Below are 18,659 nucleotides of genomic sequence, written 5' to 3'. Positions count from 1 at the left end.
GTGTTGATGGCTTTTTAAAATTAGTATTGTTTCAGTCCTTTACTCGGACTTGAGCAGTGATTCATGAATTCCCAGCTCATCAGAAGGGCTCGCTTGTCATTGCCAGTAGTGGGAATTGGCATTAAACATCGGTGGCATAACTGCTGCAGCCGAGCTGAGCATCAGCTATCAGAACACTGCATCAGCAAAGGAGTGTGAAAGCCTCAAAGTCAGAGGAGGGAGAGGAACATCGTCAGGCTGATCGGACATGGCAGAGACTTGCTTGTCATTTCTGGAAAAAGCCTCTGCTACAGAATGTGAGCCTGAAGCTCTGCTTATAATGCTTGGTTCAGTTCACTGAACTGTGGCACATATATATACACCATGCTTCACCATGTATGCCTCCCCACAGCAGGCATTCAGCTTCACTTGAGGCCGTCATGTCATGTTAAGACCATCCCAGTGCACAAAATCTCCCAACTCCTGTGACTCTTCTCTCGGGCTTATCCTGACCTCTGTCTGTCAGGCCTGAACATATTCACCTTTCACCCTCTACCCCATTAAAATACAAACCAAACCAAAAAACTGTTAAACCATATCTGCCTGTCAAACATCACCAGCACCTTGAAAGCCGTACTGTGGAAAGAGGGTAAAAGTTTGCTTTGGCAATACGGCAGAAAAAGGCAGGGCTGTTAGAATCGTGCTCACTATGCCTGTATATATCTTTGCACCTATTCTAAGGAGAGAGAAAAAACGAAGTTATTTCTGTCTTGTCGGGATGCTGTCAGAGTTTTAGCAGAGGAACTGGAGTGATCATCCTCGCACCACACTTTTCACGATTGGCCTAGTTACTAAAAATAAAATAAGTATAGCTTGAAATCACTTTGTGGGAACTTTGCGTCAAGTGTCAATGAGTGGGTGTTTAAAAGAGTGGCCCGTGTGTTGTGAAATTTCACAATTTCAGGGCTCTGACACAATATTATGAGTTTGCTTTTTGGGTGGGGCTGGAGGTATATTTTTGTTTCCACCTGTGGGCCCTGCATGTTTTGCTGAGGAAGAGCACTGTAATTCAGCCTCTCGCGGGATAAACACTGCTCCATTTAGAGGATTATGATGCATTACAGGAGCCTGATTGGAGCTACATGCGATATGTCAATTGGATCTTAATGACATTTATTCCACAATACAGGAAATGAACCTGTGTGATTACTAATGACTGACTAAATATTGTGCCTGGCTAGAAAGGACGCCATCGAAAATCCTTTAGCTTTGCCCTGCCTCTCTGCTGAATGGAAATAGTAATTATGTAATATCTTCAAGTTATTTAGTCAAATGTTTCTTTTAAATCTTCTTGATTCCGGCTGACTGGTGTTTCTGGTCGTTCACGCTCATAGCAACGATTAACAGTGGGTGTTTTTGTACATGGAAAAATACTTTGGATGTGCAAAGAGGTTCTTTTGATTTTTGCAAGCTCACGTGGGTCCACGTCAGTCAGGATCTGGTTGCCACCTTCGTTTTCCATCATAGTGTGTTAAAGCAGTGCTATTTCTCCCTTTTGGGGGATGTTAGAAATCAGTATAAAGGATTACTCTTGGCTGCACTGCAGTACTGTAACTACAGCTACATGAATACCTTTTTTCCTCATATGGCATGTGTGTTATTATAGCCAGTAATTGGGTTTAAAACTTTTTTTGTGTGATTTTTGTTCATAAAAAGCAAGAATTTGGAGCCATGTTGCACATTTATGTTGTGTTAGGTTTTCACTTTATTTCAAAAGAGTGCCTATGATTCAAACTGAAGCTATATGTATTAATATTTGCCATCGGCCTGCCAACAAGACCTGTTTTGTCCTGCTCTGGAAGAAGGGGGGGGGGAGTGCTCAGAGAGCCTGTAAGCAAGTGAGTAGTTTTTCAGTGCACCACCTAAAGGTGAAGCTGGACAAAATGGATTTTAAAGAGAAGCCAAGTCATGATGTTGCTTTGAAGTCAAGTCCCCGGTGATTATGTTATTATCTTAGATGGTTTTGTTATCTTTCAGAGGAAAAGGAGGGGACGGCTGCAGTGGGATGACTACTTCAGATATCAGAACTGTCATTTCGGGTTTCCATTGATAGAGATCCAAAATAACCAAAGGATAGTTGGCAAGTGTGGCTGGGAAATTGAGCAATGCCACCTGGTGCATGTAAACCTGTATATATGTATTTTTTGTATAAGCAGTACTTAAACAAACATCTCCATGATCGGTTACTTATATATTGCAAATTAGAGCTTTTTTTTCCTTAAATATTTCCTTTCCTTAAGATTTTTTTCTGGATGTTCCAATAACTCCTTTATGGTTTTGTTGTCATGTGACAAAATTAAATTGAAATCAATCTGAAATTTCTGCAGAGCTTAAAGGGAATAAATCAATAGGACATAAAATGTATTGAAATGATCCGCAACTTGACCGCATAGTAGAACATCAGTAAAAGTAAATGAGTCATTTCTAATGCAGTAATAGCCTACTCACTGATGGGGGCTGTTTTCTGCATTTACCCCTCTGTATACATGTGTCTACATTTTCCTATCATCAACAGATGATATCAGCTCAGCAGCAAATGTGGATGGAGGGGCCTTTAACTTGACACCTGGTTAAGGTTGATTTTAAGGGTTTTTTTTTAATTCTATACCCCTTATGTTGTATTATAAAGAAAACATATGTAAGAATCAAACCTTCAGCTCAAATTTGGCGACATCAGACCAAACTTGTATAATGACGGAACGCAGCAGGATGTCCTCACAGCAACCCCTCCCCTTACACACACACAGACAGATGTGTGAGTTGTATATAACTAAGTGGTCACTTAGGAGAACAGGCTCTACTGTATTGTATGATGTTCATTATTTAAGAATGAAAAGTGTGGTTCTGTGGTGTAGTGGTTAACATATTACACATCAGATTCCTGCTTTGAGACTGGGAGGAGATATAAACTCAGGGCCTTATAAGCTAGTGGGATGGGTGTGTTTCATCAGGAAGAACATCAACTGTAAAATCTGCCTATACAAATACAGGACTACAGCTGCCTCTCATTTCTTAATATTTTTTGGGGGGGGGGTTCTGACCAGCTGTTAGTAGGCGTATAACTAAGTGTATGAGTTGTTGGTAATGTGTAGACACAACACTGGTCACGTGTCTTTTTTTATGCTTGAATGATTCATAGGTCGGTATTACTGTTACAGCCCCAAGTAATTGTACTTTTTTTATTACTCCTGTAAATTAGTTATAAAATCGTCTTACATCCTTCACTGCTTTATATATGATATGAGTGTTGGCACCAACAACTACAAAGATAAATGTTTTCTGCCTCCCAACAGCTGCACAGGAGCAATAAAATATAGTGTAAAGCTGTTTAAAAATAGGTTTTAAATACAGAGATTTATCATCTTTTAAAACAGTTAGGTAAGCAAGACTAACAGTGTGAAGTTCTCATTCAGTGCCAACTTTTGGGGATTGATGGTTTTTGTATACGTAGTGCAGATGCCCCCCCCCCCCAAAAAAAAAAAAAATCAATTTCATGCCCGCCTCAGATGCATGCTGGATCTACAAATCGGTTTTGGTGTTTAAGTTTCAAAGGGCAGAAGTGAATCGAGTTTCATTGTGGCTCTTGAGCTGTCCATTTGGCCCTGCACCACTCTTCAAGGTCACAGTGGCTTTTGTGGGGAGACCATGCTTTGCGCCTCCACATCCTCTCTGTGTCCAATGTGGGAAAGCTTGAGAGGCCCCTGGCATGCTCTGTGAGAAACCCCACAACGAATTAGACACAGAGCAGAGCTTCACTGACTCACCACTTTCACTCATTGAAACAAGTTAGTTTTCTTGATCCTTCCAGCCTAATGGAACCAAATGATCATTACAGGCTTAATAACAGACACAGCGGTCTCTCTTGCCCTTATGATTAGCCAGAATAGTAACCCCATGCTTCTCTTCATCTTTTCATCAACTCACCAGCTTGTGAATGAAGCCAACAGGAACACAAACCACACCAGCAGGGAGTAGTATCCCTCAAAAAGGGAAGTCCAGAGGATTGTGGCTGTTGTATGTGGCACTGGGGACATATAATCTGTGGTCTGTTTTAGAGCATGAGTCCTAGCGGCCTTGACTTAGACCTACTTCAGTCTCCCGTGAAGAGAAGCATTCACAGTAGTTCAGTTACCCCAGACCCCCTCCCTCTGAGGACATAGAAACAGTATTAATATGCTATGAATGGAAACAGACAGACAAGCAGTGCAGAAACTTGGGAAGCTGGAAGCCTTGTGAGAAAGCCATGAATGGTGAATTCCCTTTGACTCTGGTGCTGGTGTCCTGTCGTTGAGGTCTAGGCTCTGTGTGGTACAGGGGTCAAGCACTTACCTTTTGAAATATATTGAATCCTAAATACAATTATTTTTAAAATAATATAAAAGATGATTGTCTTTTCGCCCTCCAGTGCCTTCCATTAATTAGATGGGATTGGAATGTGCGTAGTTATTTTGATATCACTTTCAACATAGCGCCAGTTCCCCTGCTCTCAGTGGCAAAAACAAGGAGAACTAAAAAGTTAAAAAATGTGGTCACACTAGAGCTGATGCTACTGTACTTGATGTCACTAATGCAGTCTTTTCCACACACAGAAAAAATCTGCAACTCGCTCCCTGGCATCTGAATCACAACAGTCTTGCCACGTTAACACATTGATAAAACAAGCAGTCTCAACTGTGATTCGGTTTCAGTCACATCTACTTTAAATAACACTTGTCTGATCACAAAGGTGTGATCAGCAACTGTTAGGGATTCTTCTTTTTCTATTCATAAATTTATATTCCTGTAGTTGAAAAATAATAACCTATATGACCCTAAGGTCGCATGTAAATACAAAACCATCACTGAAGTCCTCAACCATGAGCAAGAACTTGCCATATTAAATGACTACCTTGCATTGATTTTGGCCTGTGGTTGTCATGGAGATGTAATATTGGACTTCCTTTATATTTTACCTATAAATGCTCCTTTCACTGTGTGAATGAAATTGCATGGCAACAGCCCAGCTCTTTCGCAACTGTACGATTGCTCTCTTATTAGGTCTGCCTGCGCTTGACTGTAGGCAGAATTGTATGTGTCATTATAAGGCTTTGAGATACTGTGCAAGCAAATCAGAGTTCAGAATATTATCATTCATATATGTATACATATAGATAGATCTTCACTGTAATAGTAAATATGAGACTTAAAGAGATTCCAGTGGAAGTGAAGGAAACCTTCATCAAGCCGAATACACATAATACAGCTGGAGAGATAGACAGCAAAAAACTTTAGGTGTGGCCAAATAACAATGTGATGCATTCTTAAATTGAATGAATGCATTTGCCAGCTCAGCAGCACCAAAAGTGCTGAAAGGCCATATAAGACGACTAAAGTGCATGATGACTGAATTATTTCCATTGTTTAAAAAAATAATTTCACAACATCTGACCAAGTCTTGACCAAGCCAAGAGGTGCCTTTAAATACAAAGTGTTTCTAACTAGGTGAAAAAAAAAAAATAAAGACTCAAGAACAGGAAGGCCAGATTAGACTTTGTAGATAAACATCTTAAACAGCTGGCACAGTTCTTCCATCCATCCATCCATCCATCCATTTTTTTCCACTTATCCGAGGCCAGGTCGCCGTGGCAGCCGACTAAGCAGAGAAGCCCAGATCTCCCTTTCTTCAGCCACCTCCTCCAACTTGAACCAGAATTGTAGCAAAAGAAAAGTATGCAGAAGGAGAGAACCGGTTATGATTCAAAGCGTACCACATTATCTGTCAAACATGGTGGAGGTAGTGTAATTGTATAAGCATGTATGGCTGGCACTACCGCTAATGTGGTACTACTGTGTATTGATGATGTGACTGCTGATAGGAGAAGCAGAATGAATTCAGAAGTGTACAGGGTTATGCTCTCTGCTCAGATTAAGCCAGACACTAGCAAATAGATAATGACCCAAAACAAAGGAATGAGATATTAAGTGACCAAATAAGTCACCTGATTACAACCCAAAAGAACATGCTTTTCAGTTTTAAATACAAGATATTTTTTGTACTATCATAGCACTGTCCCCTACATTTGCTGGCTGCCATTAAGAATCTATAAGGTTATCTTAAACAACTAAAAGGGTATTAGTTTTTGTTTTACATGTTTCATAAAATCGTTCTGCCTCCAATTTTTCAGTCACAAAATGTGACACCTGCTCTTTGACTGTAATGTCAGCTGTCTGTTCCATAATCACAGAGAAATGCTCTGGAGACTTTCTTTAATTAGCATTCTCAAAACATCACGGGACATAATTTCAGTAAACACGTTTAGGATATCGTGAGAGACTCACTTGCTATCCTTACAAATTAGCCATGACTGCAACCCTGGGATATCCTTAGCATACAGGTTTGGCAACTGGATCAAATTGAACTGTGCATCTGGTTTCATTCAAATCGCCAATCCCTGACACTGAAGACAGAATAATGTAGCCAGCAAAGCTATTCTAGCAGACATAGAAGGAACAATGCTAGCAGCAGCAACTTGAAAAGCCATCTTACACAAAAGCTACCATCATCAAACCTTGATCATGTGTTGATAATAGAAGCAGGGTACTCATATTTATAGCTGTAGCACAGACCTCAGAGGACACTTTTTTCATGGAGTTTAAAGCTATGTAGGGAAATTTAACTTCTCAGCTAGCTTTATATAAGTCATTCTCTTCTTTCGTGTTGTCTGTCATCGTTAACTGAATGGGCACTGTTGGAACTGGAACTAGTGGATTTTAGTTTCCTAACTACAAATTTGTACATTTCATCAACATTACATAGCTCCCTCTCCAAGGCTAATGTTCTAGCAGCTAAAGGAGCATTGGTGCCAAACTGTTCGTCTGTTGTATGAAATAGTGCTCTGATTGAAGTTCTCAGACCTGAAAGTTTTCATATCGAGTCAATCTAAATTTAATCTGGGCGTGTGCCGGCACACATGGGTGCTCAGCATTCTGTGGAGGCCAAAGTTTTTCTGCCCCAGACTCATTTTGTCTCATATGACACATAATTGGAAATGCCTAGTGCTGATAAGACAACATCCGATATTTGACTAGTCAGAGAATAATTAAAAAATTTAGTCCAAGTGGAAAAAGTCAGTTTGTTGATACGTTTTTAAAACAAAGTCCTTTTTATCTAAGGATCATTCCAGCCAGTGCAGTTGGTTCTCATATTTCTTTTATTTCTAAAGCTAAATCAAAGGTATATCTCTTAAAAGAGTAAAAAAAAACCCATGCCATTATTTAATTGAGTTAAAAAGGAAGAGGGTGTGCTGACACATTTCTGCGTTGTGTATTTTTATTCCCACCAGTCAATCTATTGATTTTGTGTTGCCCGTCATAGTCTTAAGGAAGCTGTGGCAGCTTTCACTTTGCTGTAGGACAGCTCTTCCAAACAGTGGCCGCTGTAAAGGGCTAGCTCTAAGTGCTCTGCCTTGTCTGAAAAATACTCACATGGCTGCACAACACAAGCCCAAAGTAAGGCGAGCAGGAACTGCATGACTACCTTTTGCGCTATTCATTCGCTAATAGATGCGTATGTGTATGTACATGTTGCCTCTGCAGGGAATAGTATGATGAAACTGTTGGAAAGATATTTACTGCTGAGCAGCAGGCTGGCTCTAAAGAAGGCAGACTGAGAATGAAAAAATGCTTTGTCAGTCGAATGTGTTTGTGAAATATGAAATCAAATCAAATAGGAGTGGTGAGCTGCTGCTTTTTGTTTTAAGCAGGAGCTTGTCACACGTTGTCAGTAATGGTGTTACAGCAAGACGATTTTTATCAGACATTTTGAAACATTAGTGTCTTGTCAAGGCACCACATGACTGACTAATTTAAGCTGCAGTGTCCTCTTCATTAATTCAAGCACACAGCTAATTAATTGAACACTAATAGCACTTTGGCTCCTGCATCCTCATTTGAGTGTAAATTACAGTGTTTAAGGTAACACATTCCAAAGTAAAGTGTTACCTTAAACTCGTTATATGTTTCAATAATGCAGTAATGTTGCATAATACTGTACTAAATTAAGTTAATTCACATTACAGTTACATTTATGTCATTACTTGCGTTACAAAGGTTCTTCAGTTATCTGCACAGTGGGTGGATAGAAATAGCAAACACATCAAATTTGCCTTTTTCTTCCCACTCACTCGTTCTACAATCATGCTGATCTCATCAGGAAAATGGTGGAGCAGTCTATAACTTTTGGGGAGTGGCGTTATGGACGTTACTCTTACTTTTAGTGTATGAAAGGAGAAGAGCGAGATGATAAAGTGCAAACTGCATCCAGGACAGAAACAACAGCATCATAGTGTTGACACAACAGCAGCTCTTTGCAAGCATCTGCACTGATGGCATGGTGACACAAATCTAGCAAACAGTCCAGAGTGATGCTAAAGCTGAGTGCATGCCAACCCCAGCCCAGCAGCCAGTCTGGCCTTCAACAGGTAACAAAGGCAGTGAAGATCACTCAGTCTTGTAGTACTGTGGCCTCTATTCCTACCTGTACATATTAGAGATGGACCGATCCGATATTACGTATCGGTATCGGTCCGATACTGACCTAAATTACTGGATCGGATATCGGCGAAAAATAAAAAATGTAATCCGATCCATTAAATATCAAAAAAAGCATCTCACAAAACTTGCAACATGGAGTAACTCGGCTCATAACCGTAGCAGGTTGCAGCAGTATGCCTCATGTGATACAGCGGCTGTGTGTATTTGTAGCCTTGCTACCAAACCAGCATTTCATCTCCGAGGAAGTTATCCCAGAGAGAAGTAAAGCAAGTGTGTAAGTTCATCTCTGAATGTTTGTAAAGCGTTCCCACGTTAAGCTTAACAACCGATATATGGAGCGACTGCCTCTCTCTCTCCCTCCCCTTCCTGCCGCTACTTCAATCGTGAAACTGCTTAACGATCAGCTGATCGGCTTTTCTGTTGCAAGTCCATCTCTCTTCTTTGTTTTTGGCCCACTTTGCACCAGAAAGAGGAAACCAGCGGCTGAACAACAGCAGCACGTTTAAGCTTGATAAGCTGTTGTTAGAATTTATTTAATATTACTTTCTACGCCAGGATCCTTTTCTACGTAGCTGACGGCTGGTAACTGTGCAGGGGCGGATCTAGCAAAGTGTAGCCAGGGGGGCCGATAGGGCATGAACAGGGAAAAGGGGGCACAAAGACATACTTTTCTTTCTTATTCTCATTTGAAATATGTAGCTTTTAATAAATAATTATCTGAATCTTACACTCAAAGTTTTAATCTGATGTAAAATGTATAGAAGTCCATTACTGTATATAGTAACTGTTAAGTCTAATATACCCTAGTAAGCTATAGTACTTTTTCCTTTGGGAAGGTACCGTCTGTGAATTCTGCAATTCTGTAGAAGAAAGATTTTGAATCTATTTAATTATTCTTGAAAAATAATTTGTTTCTGTGCATTTTTTTTTCACCCTGCATCAAATTAAAGTTGATTACATCGATTAAGCATCATGAGGTGGAGGGTGGGTGGTTCCCTATTTTTTTTTTTTTTTTTGCTGGGAGTTTGCAACCCTATTAGTTAGGTTGCTTAATATTTCTGCTAAGTACTCTTTAAAATACCAGAATAGGGAGGATGGAGCAGGTTTAAGTTAGGTTTTAAGTTAGGTAAGGTTTATTAGATTGATCAGTGTTGTTGAACTATGAAATATTTTGGGTCCAGTGTATTTTTTTTACACACAGGTATAACAGAATAGCTTTAGTGTTGTTGTTTATTTAAACTTGAGTATGAACTTATACAAAATGCAGCAAGATATTTAAAAAAAACAGTTTTATTGATTAAAAAACACAATATCGGATTCATATCGGTATCGGCAGATATTCAGATTTATGATATCGGTATCGGTATCGGACATAAAAAAGTGGTATCGTGCCATCTCTAGTACATATATCTACAGTAGAATTACTAGTACTCACAAAGTCTCTTTGCTCTTATTTTCAACTGCTTTGTGTTTTCAGCATTGTGGTCCAACTTAAACACTAAAATAATTATATTTATCTCCTCTTTAGCATAGGGATTTGTGTTAATAGGCAGGATTGTAGTCTAAGCCTTATACTCTTAACTAGTAATTATCTCAGGCCATGTTCCAGAATAAAGGCCCTTACAAACTGAACACATTGTGAAATATTTGCATGTGTATAAAGGCCTTAATACAAAAATAACATAATGAGTATTGTAACAAATGATTCACTAACATACTGCATTACTTTATAAAAAAAAAAAAAAGAAAGTAGCAAGTAATTTGTAATGCATTACTGTTTTTGAGTAAGGACCCCGACCCTGTCCATCACCTAGAGTATCTTTTTAATAGATAGCTCTGCCTGCATAGAACCTAAAAGTGGCACAAATAGAAGCTCTTGCCCAGTGCGTGTTAAATTAATGCTGTCTTCTACCAACACATGAGACTTCTGAGAAGGAATTGCATGCATTTACAGCTACACACTGGAACAACTGCTCAAGAGGCTAAAATACATTAAAATGTTACCTTAGGCTATTGTAGTCCTGCAGCTACACTGTCTCTTGATAAAAACCTGTCAGGCAGCTTCAGCATCTGTGAAGTGAGGTTAGCAGCAGGACTGGCATATATCACTTACACCAGCACAGTGACACGTCATGCAGCCTCGGTGGATAGCACGCAGAAAGCAATGAGTCACGAGTACATTACTAATCTTAGTGCATCTCATCAAATTGATCCTAATATAAACATGGTAGAACGCTGCTTCACACAGACTGGTGTCAATCATCCTGTCTGCTATATTTGAAGGCTCTTGTTTGAGTACTGAAGGAGAACAGGGTAAGGTAGCGTTTATGGGCTTAGGTCAAAGATGTATTAACAGGGAGTTTTGTTTTTCTGACTACTTGACCAGACAGGATATGCTCTTTGAGTTATGAGTGACATAATTTAATATGTGATATTATCTAAACATAAACAGTATTTTTCTTGAATAACAATATGCCTGCATGATAGTAATGAACTGTTAAAGATATCATGCTTTTCTTTGCATCGTTTTTTTCCTGAAAGCAGGCATTTGTTGGCTAAGTAGTTGGTTGAAAGTGAGAAAGGGAGAGCAACAAGTGGATTTGTAGATTAATAGCATCCACATTGACCACATTACTTGCTTATCATGTGCCATTTTTAACTGTAGCCAGAGTGGTGTGCTCAAACCAAAATGTAAGTAGTGCAATGAATGAGCTTAGTTCAAAACAGCAGAATATTGGCAACTGGCTCAATTATAGCTTTTAGAGCCCAATTTATTCTCTGCCCTGTGATGCAATAATCGGTGATTTAAAGCAGTGGTTTGTGTGTGGTAGCGCTGCAGTGTTTGGCTCTGTTGGCTGGTACAAGTATCTCTATAAGCACAGGCAGATGGACTGGATTATTCAAAGGTCAAGACCGTGGGATTAGATTCAGAGATTATCACAGCTCAGTCCGTCTCTGCGATAACGCAGAAGAATGACAGTCAACCCAACCAACCACTTGGCCTCTGCCTTCTTCACATCTGTCTGCTTTCTGGCCTTTTATTCACTGTTTACTCAGTATTCAGTTTGAGAACATTTGTAGCATGAATTAAAGTGTGATACCAATTCAGCCTCGATCCTGCTTAGTTTTTGAATGCTCAATGTTTAAAAAAACAAACTGACTGCACAGAGTCCACTCCACCCTATGATTCAATAACTTGTAGAACCAGCAGTAACAGCTTGATGTAATCATTTTCTGTGTGATGTTATCAGTTTCTCACATTGTTGCGGGGGAGTTTTGGTCCATTCGTCTTTACAGTGTTGCTTCAGTTCATTGAGGTTTGTGAGCTTTTGTTTATGCACAATTCTTTTAACGTGTAGGCTTTGACTGAGCCATTGCAACACTGATTCTTTTCTTTTTCTGTTATTCTGTCAGAGATTTGCTGCTGTGTTTGGGATCATAGTCCTGTTGCACGGCCCAATTTTGAGTCGGGTAACTTCAAATTTGGCTCTAGAATACTTTGTCAAAGTACAGAGGAGTTCTGGCTTAACCTTACAGGTTCTGTGGCTGTAAAAGAAGTCCAAATGATCACCCCTCCACCACCGGTTTGACACTTGTTATGTGATTTTTACCAAATGTGGCGCAGTGCATGATAGCAAAACATCTCAGCTTCTGCTCTCATCTGTCCAAGGGACATTGCTCCAGATGTCTTGCGACTTTGCAAGCCTAAGCCATGCTATGATGTTCTTTTTAGCAAGAACCGACTTTCTTCTGGCGACCCTTCCAAACAGGATCATATGTTCGTACAAGTACACAAACTTTTAAGTGCAATGCTATCTCAGCCCTGTAGCATCAGAGATGTAGCGCTGGGGTTTTTGCAGTTTCTCTGACTGTAATTTTGCACTGCTCAGTCTGAGCTTGGGGTGAATTTGCTGTGACGTCCACTCTTGGGAAAACTGTAGCGTTGTGTTAAAACAAATCTAAATGTGCTAGTCATTTAAACTGCCAAAATCAGCTTTTTTGAAGGTGGTCATGCTTATTGATCCTCAGATAATCAAGTGCATCTGATTAGGAATTACTTACTCTCTTAATTCCTATGGAAGCAGTAAGGGTGCACTGGGTTTTTGACAGCACAGAGTGCTGTGAAAGCTTTCTTTTAAACACAACTGTACACAGATCTGGATATGGTATTGTTGAAATAAACATACTAATAATACGGTTTTTCAGATATTACAGCAAAACATTACTGCAAATGAAGGTAACATTGTGGTTAAAGTAATCATGTTTGTCCTCAGTGGAGTAAACTATCCCCCTGTGTCGAGCTGCAGAAAGTGTTCTGTAAAAACTTTTTAACTGCAGCTCTCTTTGAATCATTCATTTAGACAGCTGAGATTTAGCTTCTGATAACAATGAAAATATTTCAGCACAAATCACTTCTACTGAAAGTCCAGAAAAATCATTTTTCTTAACTTCAGCTCGTGCCCCCGGGGTTTTCGAGCTTGTCCCAGCTGACATCAAGCAAGAGGTGGGGTAGTCCCTGGACAGATCACCAAGGAGACAGACAACCATTCATGCTCAAATCCACACCTACAACCAATTTGGAATCACCAGTTAACCTAACAGACATGTCTTTGGACTCTAGAAGGAAGCAGACATGCCTGGTGAAAACCCACACGGGCACATAGAGAGAACACGCCAACTTAACACAAAAAGGCCTCAGCTGGCGAGCAAACCCAGAACCTTCCTGTGTGACGGGGCAGTGGTAGGCACTGCACTGCTGCTTTATCATTTCATCCCATCAGCTTTGCGGCAGCAACAAAGAGAATGTGAAAGACTCATTCTCCCCTGTCATTTTGTCATCATAGATTAGATTTTAATGCACTTTTAGTTTGGTAATAAGTTGGTAACATTACCTTCACTTTGCTGAGTTCTCCACTGCTCAGTGCTGCTTCATATATACAGAGACAGGGGCATCAAGCATGAAACCGGCGTGCCGCAAAACAGCGAGCACAGGAGAAAAAACTAGCTTGTTTGTATAACAAGAAAATAACAATTTAAATAAATAACTAGTTTATGTACGGTTGTTTAACAGCCTTTGCAGAGCAGAGGCAGGATGTCATGATGGATGGGTGGATAATAGGGGAAGCAATATTACCAAAACATGTTGCAGCTTTTTAGTTTAAAAGAAGGAAAATGATTGGTGGGGAGGATCTCGTTGTCATTCTAAACTGTTCTCTTTTTTTTTTCTTTCAGACCAGGCTGTGCGGATGAGTGATTGATGCCAACTACGCTTCTTCAGGTAAACACACACAAGCCCACGTCATCAAAGTTTTTATGTTTTTTTTCCCTTGCAAACAAATAGCATGTTGGATTAGGATGGAAGATTATAAAATACATAATGGATTATAGAACAACCAAACCTTGATCTTTGAAAAAAATTCAATCATTTTCAGTTTTTTTTTTTCTCCACTAATAGGATTTTGTCTGTTTCGTGTGTCTGTGTGTGTGTATACTTATGTAGGGCAGAATGGGTGTGTGCGCCCTGCTCCTGCTACTTGGTGTAGCCCTGGGGGGCTCAGCCGAGGATCTTGCCCCTGTCACAGGTATGAGCCATTTTCACATTTAATTCAAATGCCTTTATGTTCTCATTTTTCCAGGTTAAAATTACATACTGTCTTCTTTAACAGGTCCTACTACCATACCCACAAAGCCATCTACAGCACCCTCCCTCAAGGATGAAGTGCCAGTATCAAACCCTGCACACCCACCCACAAAGCTTGCCCAAGCTGTCATTACATCAGCAGCAATCACAACAACAACCACGATGACGACAACAACAACAACAACAAAAGCAGCAGAAACAGCAGCTACCCTAGATAATAATCAGGACGCAGAACTCAGTAGTTCAACACCCACAGTACAGCTAGCTTCAACTCCTACCCCTCAGGCACCACCAAGCATCAACCCTCCACTTACTCCTAGCATATCGGAAGGAGATGATGAGACCTCAGCCACATCTCCAGAGACTGCAACGACTCCAACGACAACCACAACAACAGAACCATCCACCCCTGATAGTGAGTGATGCACACATTATTGTTTTTTTCTCTTCTTGCATATAAACCTTTAATATTATAGTGAAATAGTTTGAGGATGATGAAAGGAAGATTCATCCCCAACTGGTCACAGCAGTTGGCTGCCCCTCCCTGAGGCTGGTTCTTCCGGTTATAAGGGAGTTTTTCCTTCCCACTGTTGCCAAGATCTTGCTCATAGGGGTCTGTTAGGGTTTCTCACTATTATTGTAGGATCTATACCTTACAGTATAAAGCACCTTGAGGTGCCTGTTGGGCACTATATAAATACAATTCAAAACTGAAATGACATTGAAACTTTTAGATTAAATTCAGAGGGTTTAACATGAGTTTAGCATCAGCTGTTTAGGAATTACAGACCTTTTTATACAAGAACTGAATGTGGTCCAGAGAGATGTAAGTGCAAGTTAAGGAGATTTCTGTTGATCATTTCTACAATCAAGAGAGGACTTGAATGGAAAAACAGAGGGTTTACAACAAGGTGCAAACACCTGATTACACTCAAGAACAACAAGGCTAGATTAGACTTTGCCAGAAAGCATCTAAAAGAGCCTGCACGGTGCTGGAAAAAAATCTCTGGACACATGAAACCAAGTTTAATTTGTACCATTTGTACTCATTATCCATTTGCTTCAGAGTGCAAATGGATAATGAGCCAAAGCATTCTGTGAAAGTAACCCAAGAGTTTCTCAAGGCAAAGAAAAGGGATATTCTTCAATGGCCAAATCAGTTAGCTGATCTCAAGCCAGCAGAGCAAGCTTTTCAGTTACTGAAGACAAAACTGAATACAGAAAGACCCACAAACAAGCACCAACTGAAGGTGGCTGCTGTAAAGGCCCAGCAGAGTATTTAAAGGGAGGGAACACAGAAGTTTGTGACGTCCTGTGGGTTCCAGACAGACAGTTACTGACTTTTTTCAGTAATTGTAATGTAAAGTTATGGCATAAGATTTTAATTCATATTTATTTAATTTTATTTATTTATCACCAAATCACCACAACAGTCACCTCAAGGCACCTTATATTGACCATACAATAATACAGAGAAAACACATTAAGTATTAAAATCAGTCCTTGTGAAAATGACTGTAATTCCTAAACAATGAATGCAATATTTTTGTCAAACCTCTTAAATTACAAATGAAACTGCACTTGAGTCATTTCTCATATTAACCAAACAGTGTATATAAATATGATAATCCAGTTATATATATATTATATATATATATTTTCAGAATTTAAGCATACGGATAATTATCTTAACTCTCCGTCACCATTCAGCCGTCACACGGGGGATAAAGCTATCTGAGAAGCTTTTAAACAGGGGACATGAAGCAGCAACAACATGCTGCAGGAGAACTTTCTTTTTTTTTAAAAAAAAAAAAAAAAGTAGAGAAAGCACTTGCTCCAAACACTACACAGCTTTACTGAAGAACTGTTTGATGTTGCGCAGTGTCAGACTCCGTCTACATCTGCATCTCTTATCTCTGAAAGTATAGCTATATAACATAGTATATAACACATATATTATATAACATATTTTAAAACTTTCGGAGCCCTGAAAGAAGAAAAATTAGAAATTGTCTGACCAATGATGAGAGCCTACCAACCACAGCTGTCTGTGGAGTAAAGCTGTGTTTAAGAAGTTAATAATATCACCTTCAGTGCAGATGATCGGTTTTAAGCAAATTGTAGGAAATGATTCAATTATAAAAATTCAAACCTTAGTAAATATGTCACTTCTGATTAGATTTTACTCTCTCGATCAGTTTGGCTTTATCTGTTACTAAGCAGAAATCAGCTGATCATTTTATGACGACTGTGTAATCTGATTTATACTTTAAAACCTTATTCAAACTGTTTGAGTAAGGTCAGAGAGCTCTTCTGCTCCATGATGGTGTTATGGAGGTCCATGCGAGTGTGTTCCTTCTGAATAAATTGCCTCTTGGTGCTTTCATGCCTGTAGTTAGAGCCTTCTGCCTGCCATCAGATTGTCTACGACACATTTTTATTGTTATGTGTGAACAGAACCTCCCTGAAGCAGAGTAACAGAAGACAAAAGGGGATAAGGGAATTTGGATATGACCAGACAGCGGCACTAGATTAGAACAGCTCCATGAATAAATGAAGATCATGGATTACTTATAAACACAGTGTCAAGGTGTTTTTTCCCTTTAGCTTTTCTCTATTTGTGCAAAAAAGCAGTAGCAGCGGCTAAAAAGAGCAAGCAAGTGCGCTTTCTGGTCAAGAGTCAATCTTTAATATTTTAGATGGTTGAACATTTTTCTGCTTTTAGCCTCCACTGTCGCAGTGCTGGAAATATCCTGACGTGACATACCTGCATTTGACCACTCATCCACGCATTCAGAACACTGCCAAAAACTTTTCCATAATAACAAAGTTTTCTTCTTCAGAATCTTAGAGATTTATTAGAACCTTAATTCTGTTAAATAAACAGCATGTTTGTTCAGCTTCAGACTGAAACCTGGGAGATTTCTGGTGTTAGCTTTGTGTCTGTGCGCTGAAAATCCTGCTAATACCTCTGCAAGTGAAACACGAGACCACCAACCTTTTCTTTCACATTAATTATTCATATTACGAAATGACAGAGAAGTATAACAGTCACTGTCAAACGTCACTGATTGATTTGGAAGATCATTATAACGGTGTAATAATAGCAGGTTGGATCTTTCTTTTTAGGGATGAGTAGTTAAAACCAGAAGAGGACTGGTTATTTTATTTGTTTGCAAATTCATACAATTCAATTTTATTTTCAGAGAGTTTTCAATCTTCTTTGAATGTTGCGCCTGATATTCTGCTGGAAACAAATACACCTTGTGCAATGGACCTGCCTGATTTCAATAAAAGTGAATTTATTGATTTTTTCCAGAATATGAAGTGTAGTATTAGACTATGAATTAAGTCTATTGCACTTATTTGGTATTTACCTATGAAGAGTCTAAAATTATAGATCATTAACTTGCAACATTCAGTCATCCGTAAAACATGTGTGATGACATTACACGCAAGTTGAATGCTGAATAGTTGCAAAGTTTGCATCAAAGAGGAGGAGAGTTCACCACAAGGAGAAACAATAAAAAGAATAACTACAATAAATAAAGCAAACATGTGAAGCCCAGAGAAAAGCACTCACTTCACTACAAAAGAAGCTTTTTGTATGTTGTAACTTCAGTCTTCAGCACGGTAAAAAAATGGCCAATAATAGCATAACCAAGAGTAGCCCTTAGACTCTGATGGTGCTACACAGTTACAAGATGTTTAATCTAAAACCACGCTTAGATGCATTAAACTGTCGGTAGCAACATGATTGTTGTGTCCTGTTGGCTTCTTGTTCATTGAGTTTATTTTTCCATCTAGCTATCACTTACAGTCAGAATTAGAAGGTGCTCTGTGTATAAAAAAGTTTGTTATTACCTCCTAATTTTGCAAACTGCACACGGTATAACTCGCTGTACTTGTTTGTTAGAAGGGTAATGGGGGTGCTTTCCAATTTACTTGAAAATCTCTATTTTAGCATAAAATTTTTAGATTCACAAAAGAATAACAAAATGTCTGCTTAATTAATTTTTCTCCTACCAGTCTCTGAAATAAAAATGAAATAAAAGCATCCGCTGACCATTTTTTAGTTTAATTGATTTTTTTTGGTACAAAAACACATACACGATGAGTTTGTAGATGTTCCAATAGGGGTTTCAATACACATCAAGCTATCTGCCTTAAGTCCTGTTCAATGTAAGTGCTACAAAAGTGGCTACACAGCACTATATGGCATGTCTGACATAATCACCATGGGTTCACAGGTGTTATGTAATTGCTCCATTGTCTTTCTCTGGGCGTCTGTGAGCTTTGTGTGGAAAGTTGCGAGCAGTTCTAAATGGCATTAGATCCGTCAAGGCTGTGTCAGTTCCACATGATACTCACAGCCTGTTGTGCTCTTGTTCTGTTCAATGTAGACATTGTCCAAAGAGGAATACTGAAAAGTCCTGGGAATTGTGCG

General features: G+C 39.3%; 1 protein-coding gene across 1 annotated transcript in view; it reads left to right on the top strand.

Annotated features, from left to right (window-relative positions):
* Positions 1-18,659, top strand: part of ptpra (protein tyrosine phosphatase receptor type A) — a 33,251-nt gene that overhangs the window by 1,463 nt on the left and 13,129 nt on the right. The window contains exons 2-4 of the mRNA XM_005450318.4: positions 13,804-13,849; positions 14,072-14,153; positions 14,238-14,627. Of these exons, the coding sequence (XP_005450375.1) occupies positions 13,829-13,849; positions 14,072-14,153; positions 14,238-14,627 (493 nt within the window). The 5' untranslated portion in view covers positions 13,804-13,828. The remainder of the gene's footprint in view (positions 1-13,803; positions 13,850-14,071; positions 14,154-14,237; positions 14,628-18,659) is intronic.

Source organism: Oreochromis niloticus, linkage group LG5, assembly GCF_001858045.2.
Source record: "Oreochromis niloticus isolate F11D_XX linkage group LG5, O_niloticus_UMD_NMBU, whole genome shotgun sequence".
In the NCBI taxonomy this organism is placed as follows: domain Eukaryota; kingdom Metazoa; phylum Chordata; class Actinopteri; order Cichliformes; family Cichlidae; genus Oreochromis; species Oreochromis niloticus.
Note: the sequence above shows the minus strand (reverse complement) of the source record. Positions and strands in the feature narration are given on the sequence as shown.